Source organism: Lepidochelys kempii, chromosome 22, assembly GCF_965140285.1.
Source record: "Lepidochelys kempii isolate rLepKem1 chromosome 22, rLepKem1.hap1, whole genome shotgun sequence".
Taxonomy (NCBI): domain Eukaryota; kingdom Metazoa; phylum Chordata; order Testudines; family Cheloniidae; genus Lepidochelys; species Lepidochelys kempii.
Window position 1 is genome coordinate 14651143 of NC_136401.1, and position 22424 is coordinate 14673566.

General features: G+C 40.3%; 1 protein-coding gene across 4 annotated transcripts in view; it reads right to left on the reverse strand.

Moving 5' to 3' along the window:
- The window catches only part of JHY (junctional cadherin complex regulator), a 35119-nt gene extending 12695 nt beyond the window's left edge, over positions 1–22424 (reverse strand). For all 4 annotated transcript variants that reach the window (XR_012155921.1, XR_012155920.1, XM_073320903.1 and 1 more), the window contains exons 1-4: positions 22335–22424; positions 18396–18832; positions 14951–15449; positions 4672–4776 (exon numbers count right to left, since the gene is read on the reverse strand). Coding sequence is in view for 2 of the 4 variants with exons in the window: in XM_073320903.1 (XP_073177004.1) it covers positions 4672–4776; positions 14951–15449; positions 18396–18742 (951 nt within the window). In the remaining 2 variants the exon portion in view is untranslated. The remainder of the gene's footprint in view (positions 1–4671; positions 4777–14950; positions 15450–18395; positions 18833–22334) is intronic.

A 22424-nucleotide genomic window follows, 5' to 3' on the forward strand; every position in this document is an offset into this window, starting at 1 on the left:
GGTCGAAGTGTCGTGGTTTTTAGTAGAAATAAATAAAAATATAGGCAGCCAATTATTTCCCTCTCCCACATGGTAAAAATTAAAATACTGTAGAAGGAGCTAGTGGCAGAGCTTTGCTCTGACAAATTATTGGTCAAAAGCTCTCCAGCCTGATGAAATAAGTATTTTCCCAGTGTGATCTATTTAGTGTAAATATGTCCTTAGATGTCTTTGGAATTGCAAGTTAAAGCTCTCTCTCTATATAGTAAGAGATTTGCCTTGAGTCATTGTCTGCATGTAGTGGTCTCAATTCAAGTTATTCATCCCTTTCCTTATTGCTAATATCCACAGCACTAGTCACAGTCTAGATTACACAAGAGCTTTTCGAAGGGTGCATTTTTTAGACTTGTTTGCAGTGGACAAAGAAACAAGTCAATATGCACAGTTTAAGTTGTTTCAGTCGTTAAACCAAGTATTCATGTGCTTGTAAATCCTGCAACATGTCATCCCAGCAACAAACAAACAAACAATTCCGGAATTTAAATTCAGCAGGACTTCTCTCACTACCCAAAGCAACGTACTTGAAATCTGGGGTTTACTTAAGATTTATCATCTTCCCAATTAAGGCACCAGGTGTTGTTCCTTTTGAGGCAAGATATGGGTTCCCTTAGAGGTAATATACAAAGCCATTCTCAGTCCATTTAATCTTCATCAGAACTGAAATCCTCCATTTCATCCTCCAGTCTCACTAGGGTTCCTTTGTTACCAACACTTGCAATCACTACAGAGCATATGCACTCAGAGTAACTGCTTAATGGTAGGTATTAAGTCCACATGTAGAGCTGAATGTTTTGGTGAAAGCTTTAGCACTGGGGAATCCTGGCTCCTGGTGCCAAGATGATAATTTGTTAGCTAGACCTCTTCCATAATGATTAGTGCTTTTACCGATGGTGCCACCTATGAAAGGGTCCCAGGTCTCAGCATGAACCAGGGACAAACTGTGATTGAGCCATTGCTTTCCCACTTAGATGGATCAAGTAGCATTGTAAAATTCTTCCTCCACTAAGAAATTTGAAATCTACAGAACATCTTTTACCATGAATAATAGCATAAACTGCTGTTTGCTCTCTTAAGGAGCACAGCTTCTTGCCTCAAATGAACAGCAGCAAATTCAAACAATCTGTTTGAGCTACCTCAGAATAAACTTAATATAGAAACTAGGGCACAGATTTTTTGAAAGGAGGCTAGGCAATTTGGATGCCAAATTCCCATTAATTTTATGGGAACTAGGTGTCCAAATCCTTTAGGAGTTGACAAAATATTCTGGGCTTAGCCTGTGATTCATAGCCCCCTGTGTGTGAGGGGAAGTGTCTGAGGAGAAGGAAAACACAAAAACAAGAAGGAGAAGAAAAGCTTGCAAGAAAAATAAGTAGATTTGTTTACACTTCTCCTTTCGTAGTCACATAGACCCAGTTGGCCACTATCCTATGAGCCATCTGCAGAGCAATTTCTGCAATATCAGGATATCTTGTCACAATGTTTGATTTTACCTGTGTAGATGGGACATACCCATGTTATAACTATCTTAAACATACGAAAGATCTGTAAAAGCAGGTGGAAATGGACATGTAAAGACCAGGAGAGCCTGATCTTCCACTCAGTTACATCAGTTTTACACCAGCATAACTCGGTCAGCTTCAAGTGGCATTACCTTGGCACACAGTCCAATATTCTAGCACTTAATGCTTCCTCTTAGACTGGTTTCAACACCAAGAAGCAGATATAAACAGTGGAATGAGCAGAGCTGGAGCTGGTGCAGGGTCTCTATCTGGTGACATGTGCCAGCTGCCAAGGAAATGCTTGGGAACCTCTCTCCAAAGTGACAGAAGCGCCTCACTGGGGAATGCTGTAGCCTGGAACATGCAATGAATGGAGAAAAGCCCAGCTTTCCTATGGAAAAATATCTCCAGAGGGGACTGTTGATCTCCTGCATCACACAGGCTGGGAAGTCTCACCCACTAGCTCCTGCATCCACCTCACTGGCTACTGGCTGAGCTGGACCAGATCTTTCAAAAAAGATGTCCAGTCTCAACTTGAAGATTTCAAATCATGGAAAACTCCAGACCCTCCCCTCCACCTTTACCATGGCATTGCCTTGCTCTTGCCTCAAGCCAGAACTTCACACAGCATCTGACAAAACATGAACATGTTCCTGGAACATCTTGGTTTTTATAAGGTCAGTAAGAGATTTGATTCCAGGTTCAATTTAGCGGAGAACGGCACAATGAAAACCAATGACTGGAAGTTAAAGCCCAAAAAATTCAAGAGAGAAATAGAGCACAATTTAACAGTGAACATGAATAACCACTGGAACAAACTATCAAGGGAAGTACTGAATTCTCCATCTCTTAATTTTTCAACTTGAGACTGGATCTCTTTATGGACAACATGCATCGGTGAAAAACAGGCTGTTGGACTCAGTATGGGGGTGGATGTGTGGAATTCTGTGGCCTGTCTAGATAATCTAATGGTCTCTTCTGGCCTTAAAAACCTATGAAACATGGCGTAAAACTGGCACAGTGAGTGGAGAATTAGGCCACAGGGCTTTAGCACAGTACCATAAGACTGCTGCAGACTTGGTTTTGTCCCATCTACACAACAAGCGGTCAGTTCCATGGCAGAAATTGCTGCATAAGAAGGTCCTTCAGTTGCTGGTCCCTATTGTTTTGTCTCCAGCACCTCTTGAGAAAGTCACTGCTACACTGCTTCTAAATTCCCAAATAGAGACCTTCATTAACAAAATTAAGATTGTTTTTACAAGTGGGGAAAATTTTACCAACTGGGAAAAAACAAGATTGTTACAGAACTCAATCAAACGCAAATGGGAATTCTCAGCTAAGATTATCAATGAACATTAACACTTACCTTATACTCTGGTTATTATTTTTAGACTCTAAACTAACAATACAGTCTGCCCTGATAAGAAATAGGACATAACCTTGATGGCCCAGGAGCTGACCAATGAGTGAATTGTGATTTGAGTCCTTGGTTTCCCTCTTATTCCAACAGGGAAGTGATCTCTGCCAACCCTTAACTAGGGACAGATTTCTTTCCCCTTCTACTCTGTTTTAGGACTGCTTAACTCTTGTTTCTTTTTACTGCATGTTTATTTTCTTTAGGAGAACAATTTTCTGCTGATATAGAGAATCAAGTGCTGTTGGCCTTATATCTGTTTGAGACTATTTTTGGTCTTATTCAGAGCATAATCTGTTTATTCTTGCCCTAAACTGACTATTCCATTCCTTATTTATGCCTAATTAAATATCTTTCAAATACTGTACTCCACTTACAATCTTCCGCATTAAAGCTGCATTGCTCTTTATTCTAAGAGCAAAGGAACAAAATGAATCTCTTGATCCTTACAGTCTCCCAATTTCCTTCACCACTATAGTCTGAGCAGCAAACTAAATTAATTATTGATGCTACCATAAATAGTTTTCACATCTGTTCTAGCTGGATTCTACTTTCTCAGGTGCTTCTAAAGTGCATATGTCTTTGTCAGTGATGAAACCTCGTCTACTCTGGCCTTATTCCAAGAGGTAATTATTTCACTGCATTAGTGTGAAAGGCAGTCAGCCATCTACTAGATTTATCAATTTTAGGTAACTACCTAGCTTGACAGACCCTAAGGTGCATCTCCCTCCACCTGTAAACATTTTCTGTCTTAAAACATCGCCTTGATAGAGATCAGCACCCTCCCACCCCAAAGAACACAGAATGCAACAATGAAATTAAGAAGCCCTGGTAACTCACCAAAAACAGTGAGCACTGCATGTATTAGTTTTATGGGCCAGTAGCACCATATAATCCTAAAGAGACTTGACCTTTTAAATCTAGGATTCCTTGAAAATTGGAGGTATAATGTGGATTTAATCCATCATATGGATCGAGCAGCATAGTTTTTGTGCTTTCATAACTATCTTTCCAGCTCTATAAATCCCCCAGCTACCTATCTAGTTGGACAGTCAGTAGGTAGTCATGGGATTTACAGAGTAGGATAGATAGTTATGAAAGCAGATACTATATGCTACTTAATCATAGAAATGTAGGTCTGGAAAGGACCTCAAGAGGTCATCTAGTCCATTTCCTCCATGCTTAATGTATGTGATGGATTTTAGTGCACAAGATTTGTGGACTAAAAAGATATTTCGGTGTATTCTCGATAGCCTATTTTACTTTGGTAACTACTAATTTCTTTTGACATTGTATTAGAAAGCTATAATATTAAAACCACCTACCTATCTATTTCTCTTGCAAAAATATGGTCTATTAGTTAGAGCGTAGCGCTGGGAGCCAGGATTCCTAACACGTTATGTGGCCTTGGGCGAAAAACTTAATGTCTCTCTACACTTGGGTTTGTCCATCAGTAAAATGATTAATGCATTTACAAAGGTTTGAGGCATAACTGATGTGCAGTTTAGCACACTTCATGTGCAGTGTAAATGATTAACAGCAATGCTTTGAGAGCCTCAGATGAAAACCATTAAAAGAATTTCAAAATAGTAAGAAATATTAAGAAACAAATGTAACAAATCTGCCACAAGTTAAATTTAGAGGAGAAAAAAAATCAAGAACATGATTGTTTGTATTATAGATTCCAAAAACCACATTCATATGCCATCAGAAAGGAACCTTTAGTTGGTGTGACCTCTGGAGCCATTTGTCTTCAGGATCCATGCTGTGAAAGTCAATGGCATTCTGAATAAGCCTCTCATCAGCAGTTTTAACATCTGAAACCTAAAGAAGAAAAACCTGTATTAAGAGCCACAGTGGGTACACTGCGGTAGTTCAGTGGGTCCAGGAACAGCATAAAAGATCTATGGATGGGGTTGGGTGGGGAAAACAAGCAACAATCTGTATGCTAGTACAGATAAGCAGTAAAATGCAGCATTACATTATTCATGGCAGGACAAAGATGGGGCCAAATAGGAACATAGGCAAAGGGAGTGCACAAACAAACAATTGAGTATTATTAGAGACCATGGTAGCGTGTCCATTAATAAGAGAGGTTGTGGATGACATTCTGAGCACTTTCAGAGAGAATGAAAGTTGCATACCGTAGGGACTCCTACTCATGGCAGAAGCTAAATGATGACCAAGCTGCCCACTATACGTAAGGTAGAGGTAAGCAGACTACACATCCACCACTGCCATGCAGACAATGACCACTGCACTAGAAGAGTCATGAGAGGACATACACCATAGCAAAGCCTAGACCAATGAAGTTACTCATCCAGTACAGAAAGCACTATATATCAAAACTATGTGGGTAGAAAAGTAATGGGAGTAGCCACAGAGCACAAATAAAACTTCCACCACTTATAGCCAGGCAGTAACAGTAATCAGCCGGTAGTAGGCAGCAAACCACTTAGATGCAAATCGTCGTCTTCATGAGCAAAAGCATAGAACATAAACATCCCCCATAACAGTGGGCACAGTAGGTGCACATGGGAAATCAGACCTGAGGAGTTATTCAGGGGTGATCATAGTCTACTATAGATTTTAAGGCCACTATCAATATGGCCACATCAACCAGCAAAAATGCTATGGCCAGAATTTTTAGAAGGGCTCAGTACCCAAAACTGAGGCAAGATTTTCAAAGAATGCATCCAGATTGTCAAAGCAGGCAACAGGTGGAGAATAAGAAGCTATACAGGCCTGCCTGTCTGCACATAGTATAGCAGGAATCAGAGAAAGATCGACAGCTGAAGCAAGTATTAAGTGCGAGAGATAAGTAGCAGCCCCCATTAAGCACTGCAGAACTACAAGCCAAGTAACAGGCTCAGCCAAATATGTGATACAAAACTTGTATAGCAGGCAAACTACATAGAGCATGCCAAAGCATGCTCATCATGGTGCTGTTAAGGGTGCCATAAAAAGGAAATGAGACGTTTCAACAGTTAAGCTTTTTCTGACTGGAAAATGGAGTCAATGAAAATTTTCCAACCAGCTCTAACTGCTGTCTCCTATAAGAGGAAAACAGATGCTATGGCCAACACCAGGGTAACCGTGAGGTGCTAGCAAGGTGCCATTGCAGTATCATATTGGAAATGCACAGAGTGTGAGCTGGGAGCAATCCAGGCAACAGAACGAAACACATACCATATTAAAACAACTGATCTTGTCTGTCTCCTATTACCTTTCTTTCTGCCTCTTTACTTCTAGATATTGTCCTGGTTTGCTTTTACACAATGCTTTTGCCATGATCCATAGCTAAATATGACAGTACAGTACAGTACCCAAATAAGCGGACAATTAGCCAGTCCATCCATTGTTGTGACAACATACCCGGCTGCTCTACTAAGCCATTGCCTGCAGTAAGGATAACTAAGCACCACTGACGAGTGGGTATGGCTAATTTGGGAAAGGCCACGGGGAGAAGATGTCTGTGACCGGTGGAACTACTAACTGTGCAAACTTGAGCTCAGATCATCAATGACTGTCTCTTTTCCACACAACCAATCAGCATCCTAGCTGGTAGAAGAGCACAGATAGCAGTAGTGGCTGGGGCGCTTATAACAGCATGGCAATCCAAAGAGCATACTTAAGGGACAACTACACCAAGCTTGTTCAGGGTCCACCTGGAGTAGGCCATCTGGATTACACTGGAGCTGCCTAAGACCAATGACCCAACAGTGAAGTGAGTACTAGATATCCACAAACTGAGTACACAGGGCAAATCACTTGAAATTAGGAAGCATTCATATGGGTGGTGTTCTCAGGTAAAATACCCAACTGTTATATCAGGGTGCTGTGTACAAGTGAAATGCCTAGTTTAATGCTCTGGACTTAAATCTAAACCACGCACACACATGCGCTTCGGAAAGACTATGCAGTTCCCACAGATTGCAGAAGAATGCACAGCAGACACTTAGCACCTGAGGAAGCTCCATGAGTCAAGCTACAGTTTCTTAAGAACTGCATACTGACTTATTGCCATCAGGCCAGCCTCTCTCTGGACTAGCAGCAAGTGCTTTGTATCCCACCAATGATCCACAGAGCACAGTATGAGAACCACTGACTCAGGTAATATGCTGTAACCAGGTCTATGCAGGTACCTGCCTCAGCTAGTATGAACAGGAATGAGTTAACAGTAGTGGGGTTGGCTCTTATTGCTGATATTTCAGGTGAGGCATATTGCTGCAAATGGTAATGAAAGAATCTACCAGCTCTCCTTACAGGAAAGAAATTAACAAATTAGGAAGACTCTTCATAGGTTTCCTTCTCCACAGCAGACAGAGGAACACAGCTGTTTCATTGGTAAGATGTTTTTGGTGGAACCCACTGACTCACTGCATTGACAGTTTACTGGGCAGGTAAAGCATACTTCTACATTATCTCTTTGAAAGAGGAACCGGACACAACCTCTGCCAGCATTTTTTTGTGAACTATTCTATTAATACCAATCAAATTGAGAAAATGATCAAATGAAATTGCATTTTGAGCATCATAAGCTGTGTAATGTCTATTCTGTTAAATTGAGGCCCATAATTGCTTCTCTACTGAAAAGATACAACAAAGACAGCAATCATGGCATGTCATTATCCCAGACTAGAAAACCGGCCTTTGCAGTGAGGACTTCAAAGGCTTGTGGTTCTCGAATTGCATTTGGCTGCTATTGTTGAAGCGCAGGCAATCTTGATTAGGTGTTTACACTGAAGTAAGGCGCAGTGCACAGAGAGTCTGAGTGCCTTGGTCTAGAGCCATTAAAAAATTGTACATTATGTTCCTCGCTTTGAAGTAAGAGGTTTCTAGGGAGGAAAGCAACTCATATTGAGTACAGCTGAGCTAGATTGGGCAGCTACTTCTCTCTCTCAAAGAAACCCATCATCAGGTTCTTAGAGAATCAGGCAGCGCTGCAAAAAAGTTGATGCTTTATAAAATGCTATATGAATTAAGGAACATACATATCAGCCCATACACACGCATTTGTAGTATGTTTGGGTGTGTATATATAGCCCACAGATCTAATGGGCTGTGAATCTTACAGTAACTTGGAAAAAGGATCCTTCCGTATCAAACATTCAAATATCTTACTCCATAGTAAGTTTTTACAGAGATGATTTAGTAAAATTACATGAAAAGCACTCTGTATTTTAATGCAACATTTTATACCCACTATACCTCACTGTTAACTGTGTTGCTAACAATTATGACAGTTCTAACTTGCTGAAAAGTGGAAAATGATCCAGTTTATAAAGACAACATCCAAAGCATGTATTCTGGATGCTGACACAGATATCCGAGATGCTATTTTTTGTATACTTCTCATCATTCTCTAATGTCTATTATCCATTTCTTAACTATTCTCATTTAGTCACTTCAGTTAACTGATTAACTTACCTGCCTTGACTGTTCAATTCAGTTTCAAGAACTTTAAGATGAATTATGTTTCAGAGATCAGGTTTCAGAGTGGTAGCTGTGTTAGTCTGTATCAGCAAAAAGAACTAGGAGTACTTGTGGCACCTTAGAGACTAACAAATTTATTTGGGCATAAGCTTTTGTGGGCTAAACCCCCCTCATCAGATGCATGCAGCGGAATATACAGTAGGAAGATTATATATATACTGAGAACATGAAAAAATGGGGGTTGCCATACCAACTCTAACGAGAGTAATCAATTAAGGTGGTATGCCAACATTTTTATGGCTGATTTAGAACAACGCTTCCTCAGCTCTCGTCCCCTAAAGCCCCTACTCTACTTGCGCTATATTGATGACATCTTCATCATCTGGACCCATGGAAAAGAAGCCCTTGAGGAATTCCACCATGATTTCAACAATTTCCATCCCACCACCAACCTCAGCCTGGTCCAGTCCACACAAGAGATCCACTTCCTGGACACTACAGTGCTAATAAACAATGGTCACATAAACACCACCCTATACCGGAAACCTACTGACCGCTATTCCTACCTGCATGCCTCCAGCTTTCACCCTGACCACACCACACGATCCATCGTCTACAGCCAAGCTCTGCGATACAACCGCATTTGCTCCAACCCCTCAGACAGAGACAAACACCTACAAGATCTCTGTCAAGCTTTCTTACAACTACAATACCCACCTGCAGAAGTAAAGAAACAGATAGAGCCAGAAGAGTTCCCAGAAGTTACCTACTACAGGACAGGCCTAACAAAGAAAATAACAGAACGCCACTAGCCGTCACCTTCAGCCCCCAACTAAAACCCCTCCAACGCATTATTAAGGATCTACAACCTATCCTAAAGGATGACCCAACACTCTCACAAATCTTGGGAGACAGGCCAGTCCTTGCCTACAGACAGCCCCGCAACCTGAAGCAAATACTCACCAACAACCACATACCACACAACAGAACCACTAACCCAGGAACTTATCCTTGCAACAAAGCCCGTTGCCAATTGTGCCCACATATCTATTCGGGGACACCATCACAGGGCCTAATAACATCAGCCACACTATCAGAGGCTTGTTCACCTGCACATCCACCAATGTGATATATGCCATCATGTGCCAGCAATGCCCCTCTGCCATGTACATTGGTCAAACTGGACAGTCTCTACATAAAAGAATAAATGGACACAAATCAGATGTCAAGAATTATAACATTCATAAACCAGTCGGAGAACACTTCAATCTCTCTGGTCACGCAATCACAGACATGAAGGTCGCTATCTTAAAACAAAAAAACTTCAAATCCAGACTCCAGCGAGAAACTGCTGAATTGGAATTCATTTGCAAATTGGATACTATTAATTTAGGCTTAAATAGAGACTGGGAGTGGCTAAGTCATTATGCAAGGTAGCCTGTTTCCTCTTGTTTTTTCCAACCCCCCCCCCCCCAGATGTTCTGGTTTAACTTGGATTTAAACTTGAAGAGTGGTCAGTTTGGATGAGCTACTACCAGCAGGAGAGTGAGTTTGTGTGTGTATGGGGGTGGGGGGGATGTGAGAGAACCTGGATTTGTGCAGGAAATACCCCAACTTGATTGTCATGCACATTGTGTAAAGAGTTGTCACTTTGGATGGGCTATCACCAGCAGGAGAGTGAATTTGTGTGGGGGGGTGGAGGGTGAGAAAACCTGGATTTGTGCTGGAAATGGCCCACCTGATGATCACTTTAGATAAGCTATTACCAGCAGGACAGTGGGGTGGGAGGAGGTATTGTTTCATATTCTCTGTGTATATATAAAGTCTGCTGCAGTTTCCACGATATGCATCTGATGAAGTGAGCTGTAGCTCACGAAAGCTTATGCTCTAATAAATTGGTTAGTCTCTAAGGTGCCACAAGTATTCCTTTTCTTTTTGCAATTAAGGTGGGCTATTATCAGCAGGAGGAAAAAAAATTTGTAGTGATAATCAGGATGGCCCATTTCAAACAGTTGACAAGAAGGTGTGAGTAACAATAGGGGAAAAATTAGCATGAGGAAATAGTTTTTAGTTTGTGTAATGACTCATCCACTCCCAGTCTTTATTTAAGCCTAATTTAATGGTGTCCCATTTGCAAATTAATTCCAGTTCTGCAGTTTCTCACTGGAGTCTATTTTTGAAGTTTTGTTGTTGAAGAATTGCGACTTTTAGGTCTGAAATTGAGTGTCCAGAGAGGTTGAAGTGTTCTCCGACTGGTTTTTGAATGTTATAATTCTTGACGTCTGATTTGTGTCCATTTATTCTTTTGCGTACAGACTGTCTGGTTTGGCCAATGTACATGGCAGAGGGGCATTGCTGACACACGATGGCATACATCACATTGGTAGATGTGCAGGGGAATGAGCCGCTGATGGTGTGGCTGATGTGATTAGGTCCTAGGATGATTTCCCTTGAATAGATATGTGGACAGAGTTGGCAACGGGCTTTGTTGCAAGGATAGGTTCCTGGGTTAGTGTTTTTGTTGTGTGGTGTGTGGTTGCTGGGGAGTATTTTCTTCAGGTTGTGGGTCTGTCTGTAAGGGAGGACTGGCCTACCTCCCAAGGTCTATGAGAGTGAGGGATCGTCCTTCAGGATAGGTTGTAGATTCTTGATGATGTGCTGGAGAGGTTTTAGTTGGGGGCTGAAGGTGATGGCTAGTGGCGTTCTGTTACTTACTTTGTTGGGCCTGTCCTGTAGTAGGTGACTTCTGGGTACTCTTCTGGCTCTGTCAATCTGTTTCTTCACTACAGCAGGTGGGTATTGTAGTTTTTAGAATGCTTGATAGAGATCTTGTAGGTGTTTCAGAGAGGCACCTCTGATTCCTAGCCTGCTGACAATATTGATACTTATATTAAGGGCCTTATCATCTGTGGCTTTGGGCCCAATGTACACCACAGTAAATAAAGAGTAACTCCACTGTAGTCAACGTAGTTACGCTGTCGTAAAACAGGCATAAGTGAAGACCGAATCAAGGTTTTTGTTCCTTCTGTTATAAAAATAGACCTTAACTCACACGAACAATCTAACCAGTGGTTTTTCCCTTTTTTTTCCAGGGGTTTCCTTCCCATTGTTTTCAACCCTTCAAAGGCTCTGAGGTACAGCAAGGATGGCTGGATGCTACTCCTTTAGAGAATGTTAGACTTGTTCATTTATTTAGCCAGTGACGATCCACTGGAAAGTTATATGGCCCTCCCAGCTTGGCTAGAAATCATTGTAATTCATAATGGCTAATTCTCCTTCCACCTATTCTGAAATCTAAGATAATGAAAATCAGTATCTCTGCATCATCTCTTTGACCTTAAAACCACAAATGTACCTGAGTAGATATCTGATTATCTAAACTTTTAACTCCAGACTAAAACACAAAACAAAACTTGACACAAACTCCAGTCATTCAGTTCAAAGAGAGAATTTTTGAATCACTACCTCAGCTCAGATACATCAATACATTCTCATCCAGTACTTTTCAATCTACTGATCAACCTGAAGGGGTCTATCTTTTCCGCTCCTGATACTCCACTCTCTTCATCTCACATCCCCATAATAACCACACAAGCAGTGTTTAGGTTGCACACTCACCAGGGCAAGGGCTGTTTGGAAAGCCCCAGGCACATTTTGGACATTGCTGTTATAAAAACAACAACATTCCTTAAACTGACATGGCCTCACAAACTCAATCCATCTGGGATTCATTATTTTGACATTTTTGGACCTTTTGTTTTTCAGGTGGATGTGTTTTGCAGAACAGACTTTTTCTCTCTCTTGTTTTTTCCTGCATTTTAGGGTACTCAGTGATATTGTAAGGCACACAAAATGCCAGTTTCTGCTTTGTCACAACCATGTAAATCCAGAGTAATTCCACGGAATCACAATTTTAACTGTGGACAGAGCCTGGCCCACAATGTCTTGTCCCAAAAGTGGATATTTTTAACTACCTCTATCTTTCTAGTCCATGTATGTCCTAAAGAAAACGCCTAACATGACAATAAATAAAAGAATGATGACTGCTCATTAGCCTAATCATGGTGGGCACATTTACTTTGTGCCTACCTTGTTATCCCTAATCTGTTATTTAGGGGCTCCAATTCTGCACTGTATTGCTCATGCATGGAGCGCGACTAAAGTCAAAGGGAGTCTGCATAGGCACATGGCTCTGTACACATGTGGGCACACACACACGTTATTGCAGGATCAGGGCTTTAGATTGTAAACTCTTTGACATAACAAGACATAGTCCCTGCACCAATGTTCAGCCACTAGTATAATTAAATCCCAATCCCTGATTAGGACCTCCAGGTGCAACCACGATAACAACACTACTACTTACTACTAATATGTAATGCTAGGCATAGCCTACAAATATATTTTCAGAATCCCAAAATGGGAGATAAAAGATCAACATAACCTTTAATTAGCCTTAATCTAAATTAATAATTTTTGCCATCAACTGAATTATAGATGGAAAAACAAGTGCTCTTAATATCTCTTCTAGCAAAGAGCTTGTCCACTATTCCACTGTTGTAATACATTCAGCAGGTGCCCTCTAGTGTTTTCATCAGCTGTTCATTAGCCTCTTAGAACAGTACATAATTTACTATGGAAGGTCTCACTAGCCAGCTTTGTCAGAGAAATCTGTGGTATAACTCAACAGTGTAACTTTTTATGTTGTAACTTCCATTTTCGCATTAATCTATGCAGTGTAGTTGTAGCCGTGTCTGACCCAGGACATTAGAGAGACAAGGTGGGTGAGGTAATATCTTTTACTAGCTTTGTGTGGCTTTCAAGCTTGTCTCTCTCACCAACAGAAGTTGGTCCAATAAAAGATATTCCCTCACCCACCTTATCTTGCTAATCGTCACATTATGTAACATATGGATAGTGCTGTATTGCATTGTAGTCCAGTACGTTTAACCAACATTTTCAAAAGTATCCCCTAATGTTGGCTGTTTCAATTTTGAGAACAGAACTTGAGAAAACTAGGCCCTTCATTTCTAAGGGATTGGAGTACCAGCAGCTTCCAATGATTTAAAATAGAATTGTAAATGCTCAGGAAACCTGAAAATCAAGCTTGAGTTGTCTGTTTGGACACAAAAAGAAAAGGAGTACTTGTGGCACCTTAGAGACTAACCAATTTATTTGAGCATAAGCTATTCGTAAGCATGTAGCTCACGAAAGCTTATGCTCAAATAAATTGGTTAGTCTCTAAGGTGCCACAAGTCCTCCTTTTCTTTTTGCGAATACAGACTAACACGGCTGTTACTCTGAAACCTGTTTAGACTCACAAAATCTGGCCCCTCCACAGTTAGCAGATACTCTTGGAAAAATGTGGGCCTAAATGTCACTGAGTAAATGTGTGAATGCATCCACCCAGACTGCACCGTATCTATATTGTATGCAGCTTGAAAAATCAGAGAAAAGGATATAAATTGTATTTTTATTGTGATCAGAGCAATTGGAAAGTTGCAAATGCAAACTTTTTATACTGTTAATGGGATCAGTTTTTTTGATTCTCTCAAAACTATTGTATTATCAGCGTTCTACCATTAGGAGTCATTTTTCTTTCATGCTGCAACACTGCTGTTGTCCACCCATAAGGAGACAAGTGCATACATTATTAGAAGAGCACGCAATGGACAAAATCAGGTAAGCTAAGCCAAACATCTCCAGTGCAGAACAAAATGTATCAATTAATAAGATGTGATGAAGAATCGAATCAAGTAAGATGGATAACTTTATCACTTTATTACCAAGCAAAATCAAGAGTTATAAAAAATAAATTTCAACATTTTGCATGAAGCTTACAAATAGTTCTGGGCTCATTACCCAAGAGACCACCTCTCCCCTTCTGTTCTGTCAGAACAGTTGAGATTCTCCAGGGCAATGCGGTCACTGGTCCCCGGAACTTGCTTTTCAAGACTGACCGAAGGGCATTCTCAGCTGACAGCCCTTGCTACTGGGACCTTGCTCCCAAGACATATAATCCTGAGTCTGGTAACCATCAAAGAACAGGCTTTTAGCTAATGTACCTAATGTAATCAATTAGCATTGGCACAAAACATTTTTTTGTCCAAATCAGGGCATGGATTTGAGTCCTCCATTGGGATGTCTCTAAAATTCAAGTCCTGCCCTCTGCTGCATAGATGAGCTTGGAGAAAATGGCATGAGCAACCTCTTTCCTACCTACTGTTCAACTGAATACTAAGAGTGAGGCGTGGCTTCTGCACCAACAGCAGGTGACATAGCCAGCTTTCTAGAAGTCATAGCACAACTGGGGGCCATTGAAAAGCTACAGCTGGGAATATGAACACCACAGAACACTATCATCCTATCAAGGGCAAGGAAGATACACAGCCCAAATGGTTTCTTCCATCAGTTGTGCTATGGAGTATCATGTGATTGACAGAAAATCCAGGAATCACTCTGCAAAACCAAGAGATTTAGTAGGTGTGCCCCTTTAATCAGTGGCCCATCCATTTAGTTCATAACCTGTCAGGAGATGTTCTAAATACAGTGCATTACCCACCTGCCCTTGATGAACTTCCTCTCGCTTTCTACTGTGCCAATGAAGATAAGAATCCTGTTTCTGTGTAGCTAATCCCAAAGTAAGTTTATTTTTTTCCACAAAGTCTTTTTTTGCTCTCTGTTGCTGAACTTCTACAGATCGAGGAGAAAAAACATCACTGTATGTACTGGAACTGTGTTTGTATTGACAATCATCTGCTGATAGGTCTCCTTTTGTATGCAATCTAAAAGGTGCACTGCTTATCCCAACAGGTTGATCATCAAGGCTTAACAATTCTGTATCAAATGCAGAAGATACATTCAGTCTTTCTACCAGCTGGTTATTTTCCTCTAAGATGTGCTTGGAAGGGAAGTAAAATGAGTCCTGAGAGGAACCCTGTGGGATTTTCTCAGCAACGCGGTGTCTTCTATTCACTTCAGAAAATTTTGGTTCCTCTTTATTGCTCTTCCAGTTGGGATTGTATCTTAGGTTACAGTATCTGTCTGTAGGTTGCTGCTTGCTATGAAAACCAGCAAAGAAATATTAACATTTTAAAAAGAGAAACACCATTCAACACTTTGAATAAGTTATATCTAACCAATTTAATATTCCGGCCTTTGCCCACACTTGTGTATACCCTGACACATGTGAGAAGTTCTACTGAGTTTAATGAGACCATTTGTGTGTAAAGTTTCTCATGTATGAGACCATTTTTAGGATTAGGGCTCCAATAGTTACACTGAACATGAGCAAAAGATCCACGAAGAGCACCTTCTTAATCTTTAATTTTAATTGGCATTAAGTGCTAATTAGGCTTAAAACTATCAAATCTGACCAAGGAATACAACATTTTCCTAATATAAATTCATCATGGCACTTACAGGGGGGAGAGGGGAGGGGGAGGAACACCCAGAAAACGCAATTATAAAAATGCAACAACTACCTTTTTCAACTGTCCGGTAAAATTTCATTTAAGAGGGAATAAATTATAAAAGGCCATCATTACGGTTTATCTTCCACACAAAATTCCAGTCACTCCCCAGAGACTCTGCTCTCTGAGGAAAAGTGATATTCCAATTAACATTGGTCCCTCATGAGTACTGGTTACCTAAGAGGGAACAGCCAATAGATTTTTATGGTATTATCTCCATTCATTGCCATGCAATGCCAAGATATGTCCTTCGCTATTTTAATAGAGCTTTCCCAAAAGTCTTCTGTGTAGAATACAGATTGTAGCTGAGATGAAAGAGGAACACAACTATGTCATGCATCCATGTGAAAAAGCCCCAGACCAGAAAAGAAATTTAAAGAGAGAGAGAGGAGTAAAGGGTTGATCAGCAGTATCTTAACTGGCATATATGAACCACATTTTAGGAACAGTTGTCCACAAAGTGGGTTTTTCAACAGTGTCTTAAGAAGTCAGGCACCCAACTCTTACTGGCTTTCAAGCCATGGTTACAATCAACCTATTGGCCTGCTGAACTCTATAAAATCTGTAACAATTAACTTTTAAAGCATCTACTCAACATTTATTAACACTTTCTAAACTAGTTACAAATGTACTTTAATATAAAGTGTGATCTAAATAACAAATAGAATCTAGTTCTATATTGATGTTTTTTGTTTCAGAGAAGTGTCGGTGACCTGATATACTTTGTACTTGAGATAAGTGTTTCAATTCCTGATAATTTATACCAATGAAGTAACAGCAGTCTTAAAACATCATCATTATTCATAAATGTAAATCATATGCCAGAATAAATGCCTATTTTGAAACAACATAAGCACAGAAATATGTAATATTCTACTAAAAACAATCACTCAAATAACAAAATACGATTCCAAAGACGCCTATTGTGTTGAAATGTGTGCACAGCGGCTTGATTGTATTATGTTGTCCAGGTCACCACACTGGAACAAAATGAGTATGAAGAGCTCCTTCATCTCTAATCATCTGTAGACAAAACACACACCTCTTATTCCTCCCCCTGATTTGATATAAAGGTTAGATGGACTCTGTATTCAGCACTTCTGTTGATGAGCAGACAACAGATGCAGGGTTTCCTCTTCAAATTCCTAGGTTAGTAATGGATGTAGAGAGGAGGTTTCAAATGCATATACTATCATATTTGCTCCAGTTAATGGACTGTATTTGAGTACTTACTGTGACAACTTCAAACAAAATAAAATAAAATTTCCATTTAACGAAGAGCCTCATATTCAGCATAGTATTCAGTCAAAAAATTACTAAAATTAGAGCATGTTTCTAGCACAATTAACATCCTTTGCACTGGCAATAAAATGTTCAGTAACTGGCCATTTTGCGTGTTGAGGAGGTGAATAAAAGCACGCTATTAATCATTTAGCCTTCATTTGTTTGCCACTTTATTTTAAGTAGACAGTTAAATTGAAATGGCACATTATTATTGCTTCAGGTTTAATTTAATTCTCTTAAACACAACAATTATTCCCAATTTATACAGCATTAAACCTTTGATGCATATGACAGCATATTCAATTTTATTTTATGTATAAAGTTAATGCTTTTGTAAGAATGTGTGAGGATGACAGACAGTCTGCTGGAATTTTTAATTTTGCATTTATACAGTTACTGGATAAAAATGCATCTATTCAGCCCTCCAATTTTTTCAATATTGTTTTAAACATAAGTTTTCTAATATAAGTGCAGCAAACCAAAGTGATTAAAAATCACTATCTGAATGTAACAGTGAAACATGTATTTCTTAAATTATTTAGAAAGATGCCCCATCCTATCAAGTGCATAGAAAAGAACAACAGTCACCAACTATCAGTTTTGAACAAGTATCCAGTGCGTTATCATAAGTGCTTTAAGGCTTGATCCAAAGGCCATTCAAGTTAGTGGGACTCCTTCCACTGACTTAAGTGGGCTTTGGATAAAGCTCATAGAGAAGAATGGATGTCTATTTTTACTGGGCCTATACCAGCAGAAAATTGTATCACTCAGCTGTACTGGCTGGCACTGTGGGTGAACAGAGACAAGGCTCTGCTCATTTCCCCACACCTCCCTGCCCACCTACTTTGAGGGCAAGTGAGTGAGTATGAAGCACCCTCCTACTTTTGCACTCCCAGAACCAATGTCTAGGTAGCTTATATATGGGTGTAAGGCAGGTTCTGACTTGCCCTTACTTTCCTGAATGGGAGTGTAGTCAGCGCAAGCTACAACCTAGCCCTCAGTGAACAAAGAATGGCTGCTCTCCCTTCTTTTCTAAAGCAACAAAGTTGTACAGCACAGTACATTTCAAAACACATCGCCCTGAATTCACATTCGCATTAAGGCCTGGTCTAAATATAGTCTTTGTGCCAATGAACTATTTCTATTAGGTGTAAGTTACATTTATGCCCACTTTAATGCATTACCCAAATGGCTTAGAAAGGACTTAGGACAAGAACAGTCAGCTATCATAGCTAAAAATATATTCCTTACCTTTCATTATTATGGTTCTGTTTTCCATAATCTTTTCCATTTGAAAACTGTACTTTGTCATAATTTGCTCCTTCTGATTCATTCAGACTTTTCTCCTCCAGACTATCTTCATCTAAGCTGTCATTCTCCAGCTCATCAGAAGACTGGCCTACCAGTACTTCATTTTCACAAATCCATTTCTGAAGTTCTAACTGATATTGTATCTCTTGAGTAAGGCTTTCAGAATCAGACTCCTGAGAGTCATGCAGACTTGGATGCCAGTTGCCTTCACTTAAAGATGGTCCTTTTAAATTAGTATGATGATCATGTGGCTGGATTAATACTCTTTGAGATAAGCTATTATTCATGTTACAAACATGTAGAAAGGAAAGAGTGGAAAAATATGATTCAGATATGAAGAATTCATTCCGTATTTTCTGCTGCAGTGTAGATCAGACCTGTATTTAGGAAATATGAGACTAAATGTAAACAAACAATTTGTTCACTGAAATAGTCAATAACAGTTATGTTTGTTAAATATTTAGATAAGTCCTATCAAATTATTTACACAGTCAGTAGCATTGTGGACAGACTCAGAATTTGATCCGGCAAAGCTGATGCACTCCTTTATTTATAAATACTTCAGGGAGCGTGTCTGCCACTCACACTCAGTAGTATTTTGTACAATAAGAAATCAATGACACTAAGGCCCTAATAATGCCAACACTTAACCACATGTGGTTAACTTTACTATTACTAATTGTCCCATTTAAAATCCCGGGACTACCCCGGTAGTAAAGTTAAGCATGAGTCAAGTGTTCACAAGATTAGGGCCTAACTGTGTAGTAAATTACTACTCAGCATGAGTAAGCGTGGCAAAATAGGGCCTTTAATCATTATAAAAAATGGCAGTGACAATTTACTTAACCCTACAACAATAAATCTGTTTATACATATTATCAGAGAAATAAAGATAAGGCAACAGATTTTAGTTGCAAGATTCCAAGGGATGGTGTTCTATCATATGTTGGACATCAGTGATCTTATTTACACCCTGTTGAATAGCTATAGCTATATCCCTCTAGATATAAACCCAGGACAAAGAATATTTACTTACAAAAATATATTGACAAGTTTTTTTTCATATTTATGTTAACAGACAATCCATGTGCAATCACTTTATATACATAAGGAATCAAATGGCTGAGTTAAAACACAAGAGTGTCAGCATCTGAAAATAGGAAACTTTTGTTGACATTTTAGTGCCATTTTCTTTCGTAATAGGTTACAGCAGCAGGGGAGTGCTTGACGCAGCAGGAAGAAAGTCTGTTTGTGTTAAAAATGATTATTTATATAAGTTTAATTTTAATGTATGGGTATAGGAAGCCATGTGTCATGTATGTCACTGCATCAATTTTTAGTTTTCCAGAGGCAACACTTCTTATGGCATAAAATTGTTGCTCTTCATCATGCCTTTTATTAACACACTGATGGATATCTATGACTGTCCTTTCTCTGGCATGGATCATACTATATGTAACAGCAGATCTATGTTGGGAGATTATGCGTACATTGTGGGCTAAGAAGTAATGAATCAACTAGTCTGTATAGATTTTTAAACTGATAGCTATGCTTCAGTTTTAACATAAAGTGGGGCTTGAAATATCCATTCACCCACTCAGTGATGAGTAAGAAACTTTCTTTGATGAGCTGCAGGATTTAACCCATCAATTTCTACAGAAATTAAGCATTCATTTTTAAAGTTTCTAGCTCTTAACGGTTGTGAAGACAACCTTACAAATGCAAACTAATGAAAGCAAGGGTGGTCCAGTGGATAGGGCAAGTATTGGGAGACCTGGATTCTGCTGCTAGCTCTGCCACTGAATCGGTGTGTCACTGGGCAAATTATTTCACCTATCTGTGCCTTAGTTACCTCATCTGTGAAATGAGGATGACAGTGATCTACCTTTGTAAAGTATATTGCATATTCAAAGAGACAGCACTTTAATAATTAGCACTTTTGGACCATAGATTTCAGACAGCCATTTCCATTGTTTCTCTTGCTGTACCTATTTTCTCAAAGTAGCAGCAAAGTAAAATTTACAAATCTGGTCAGATATGTTGCTTCTGTTCAGAACATTGTGGGCAACAGTGAAACTTTCAAAAATCAGGTCAATTTCAATCTACTACCACTGTATAGAAAATCTACTAGTATCAGCAAAAGGAGACACTAGAGCTATTCATAGAGGAGGTGGTGACACAAAAAAAAGAAAGAAAAAAAGACACTGATTTAACTTAAGAAGTGAATTAAAATGATTTTAGTTAAATAGGTGCAAACCCTATGTGGACATGGTTATTTTGGTTTAAGAGTGGGGTTTTTTTTAGTTTATATTATGTCAGTTGAGAACCGGTTGAAGATAAAATAAAATAAACTGCTCTTAATAAGAATAATAAAGAATAATAAACTGCTCTGAAATAAGAATGGCCTCACAGGTATTTGCACCACTTTAGCTAAACTGATTTAAAACAAGGTTAAATTACACCAGTGAAACCTTGTGTAGTTCAGGTGTCAGATGCAAACAGCCAGAGGCTGAAACAAAAAGTGAAAGCTCTGAGCAGGGTTTGGTAACACTACCATAAAAGCACTTTGCTTCCTTCCCAGCAGCTAGGCATGAGCTGGAGGCGAGTCATATATCTATATTAATCTAGTTTGATTTTTTTAAAGTATTTTAAGGAAGTTTAGATGACCAGTTTAATGGGATTTGCCTAACACCTCAGGCTCTGTTGAAAATCCCAGCTCAAATTTTTCTAATGCACTCTGTTTAGGAGGTGTCAAGTACAGTGACAAAAATTCAGGTAAAAATTGAGGAAGAAGAAAACAAATATCATCTATCAAACTGGGTTTCTGACTCTGTTCTTTGTAAGTTTTCAGTGCAGAGACGATAATTTAAAAAAAAATCCTTCTTTAAACAGCCATAATTTCTACCTGCATTTTAGATTTTAAGGTCAAGGAGTTGTGTTATTATTTGGGCCTCAAGCTAAATATCCGTTACAATTAAGGAAACACCCATCCTTACAGGAATCTTGTCACTTGGGGTAGAGTGCAGGGACATTTTGCATGGAGACACCTGGACAGAGGTTATGTAAACTCCTGGCATGTTGGGAAAGGGAGTGCAATGGTTGTGGTGATGGTGGGAAGTGTACGAACAGTTGCAGCCCTTTGGATGGTGTTTTGCAACTCCTCTAAGGAGGGTCTGTAATCCTTCCTAAATCCCGCTCCGGGACAGTGGTGTTGCATTGTAAAACAGCACTCGCCACCCTTTCATTACTGGTTAATACACACTGTGAGGAGCAAATCTGAAAAGAACAAGAAACTGAACAGTAGATATGTGCTACCCTGCTACTCCCTCCTCCCATAATCTGCTCATTATCCCCCCAGTCCTCTCATCCCGTGCCCATCCTCTCCCAGACCTCTTCCCCCACCCTCCAAATCCTCTCGGCCCTCTCCCTTTTACCCCTCCCCCAGTCTTCTCAGTCACTCCCCAAATCCTCTCTGCCCCTCCATTTTACCCCTGCCCCAGTCTGCTCTCCCCCACCCCCCCAATCCTCTCTGCCCCTCCCTTCTACTCCTCCCCCAGTGCTCTCCTCCCACCCCCCCAATCCTCTCTGCCCCTCCCTTCTACTCCTCCCCCAGTGCTCTCCTCCCACCCCCCAAATCCTCTCCCCACCCCCCAAATCCTCTCTGCCCCTCTCATCCCACCCCTGCCCCTCTCCCCCTCCCAGTCCTCTCACTCCACCCTCCCAAATCTTCACTGCCCCTCCCTTCTATCCCTCCCCCAAAACGTCTCCTCCCCACCCCGCAAATCCTCCCTTCTACCCCTGCCCCAGTCCTCTCTGCCCCTCAGCCCGCCCCCATCCCTTCTACCCCTCCCCCAGTCCTTTCAACCCCCCCTCACTGACCCTGCAGAGCAGCCTCCCCACCAGCGACGGTGCGCCACGAGCTATTCCCGAACCTGCTCTCCGCAACCCCGGCTGCGCGGCTCGCGTCGT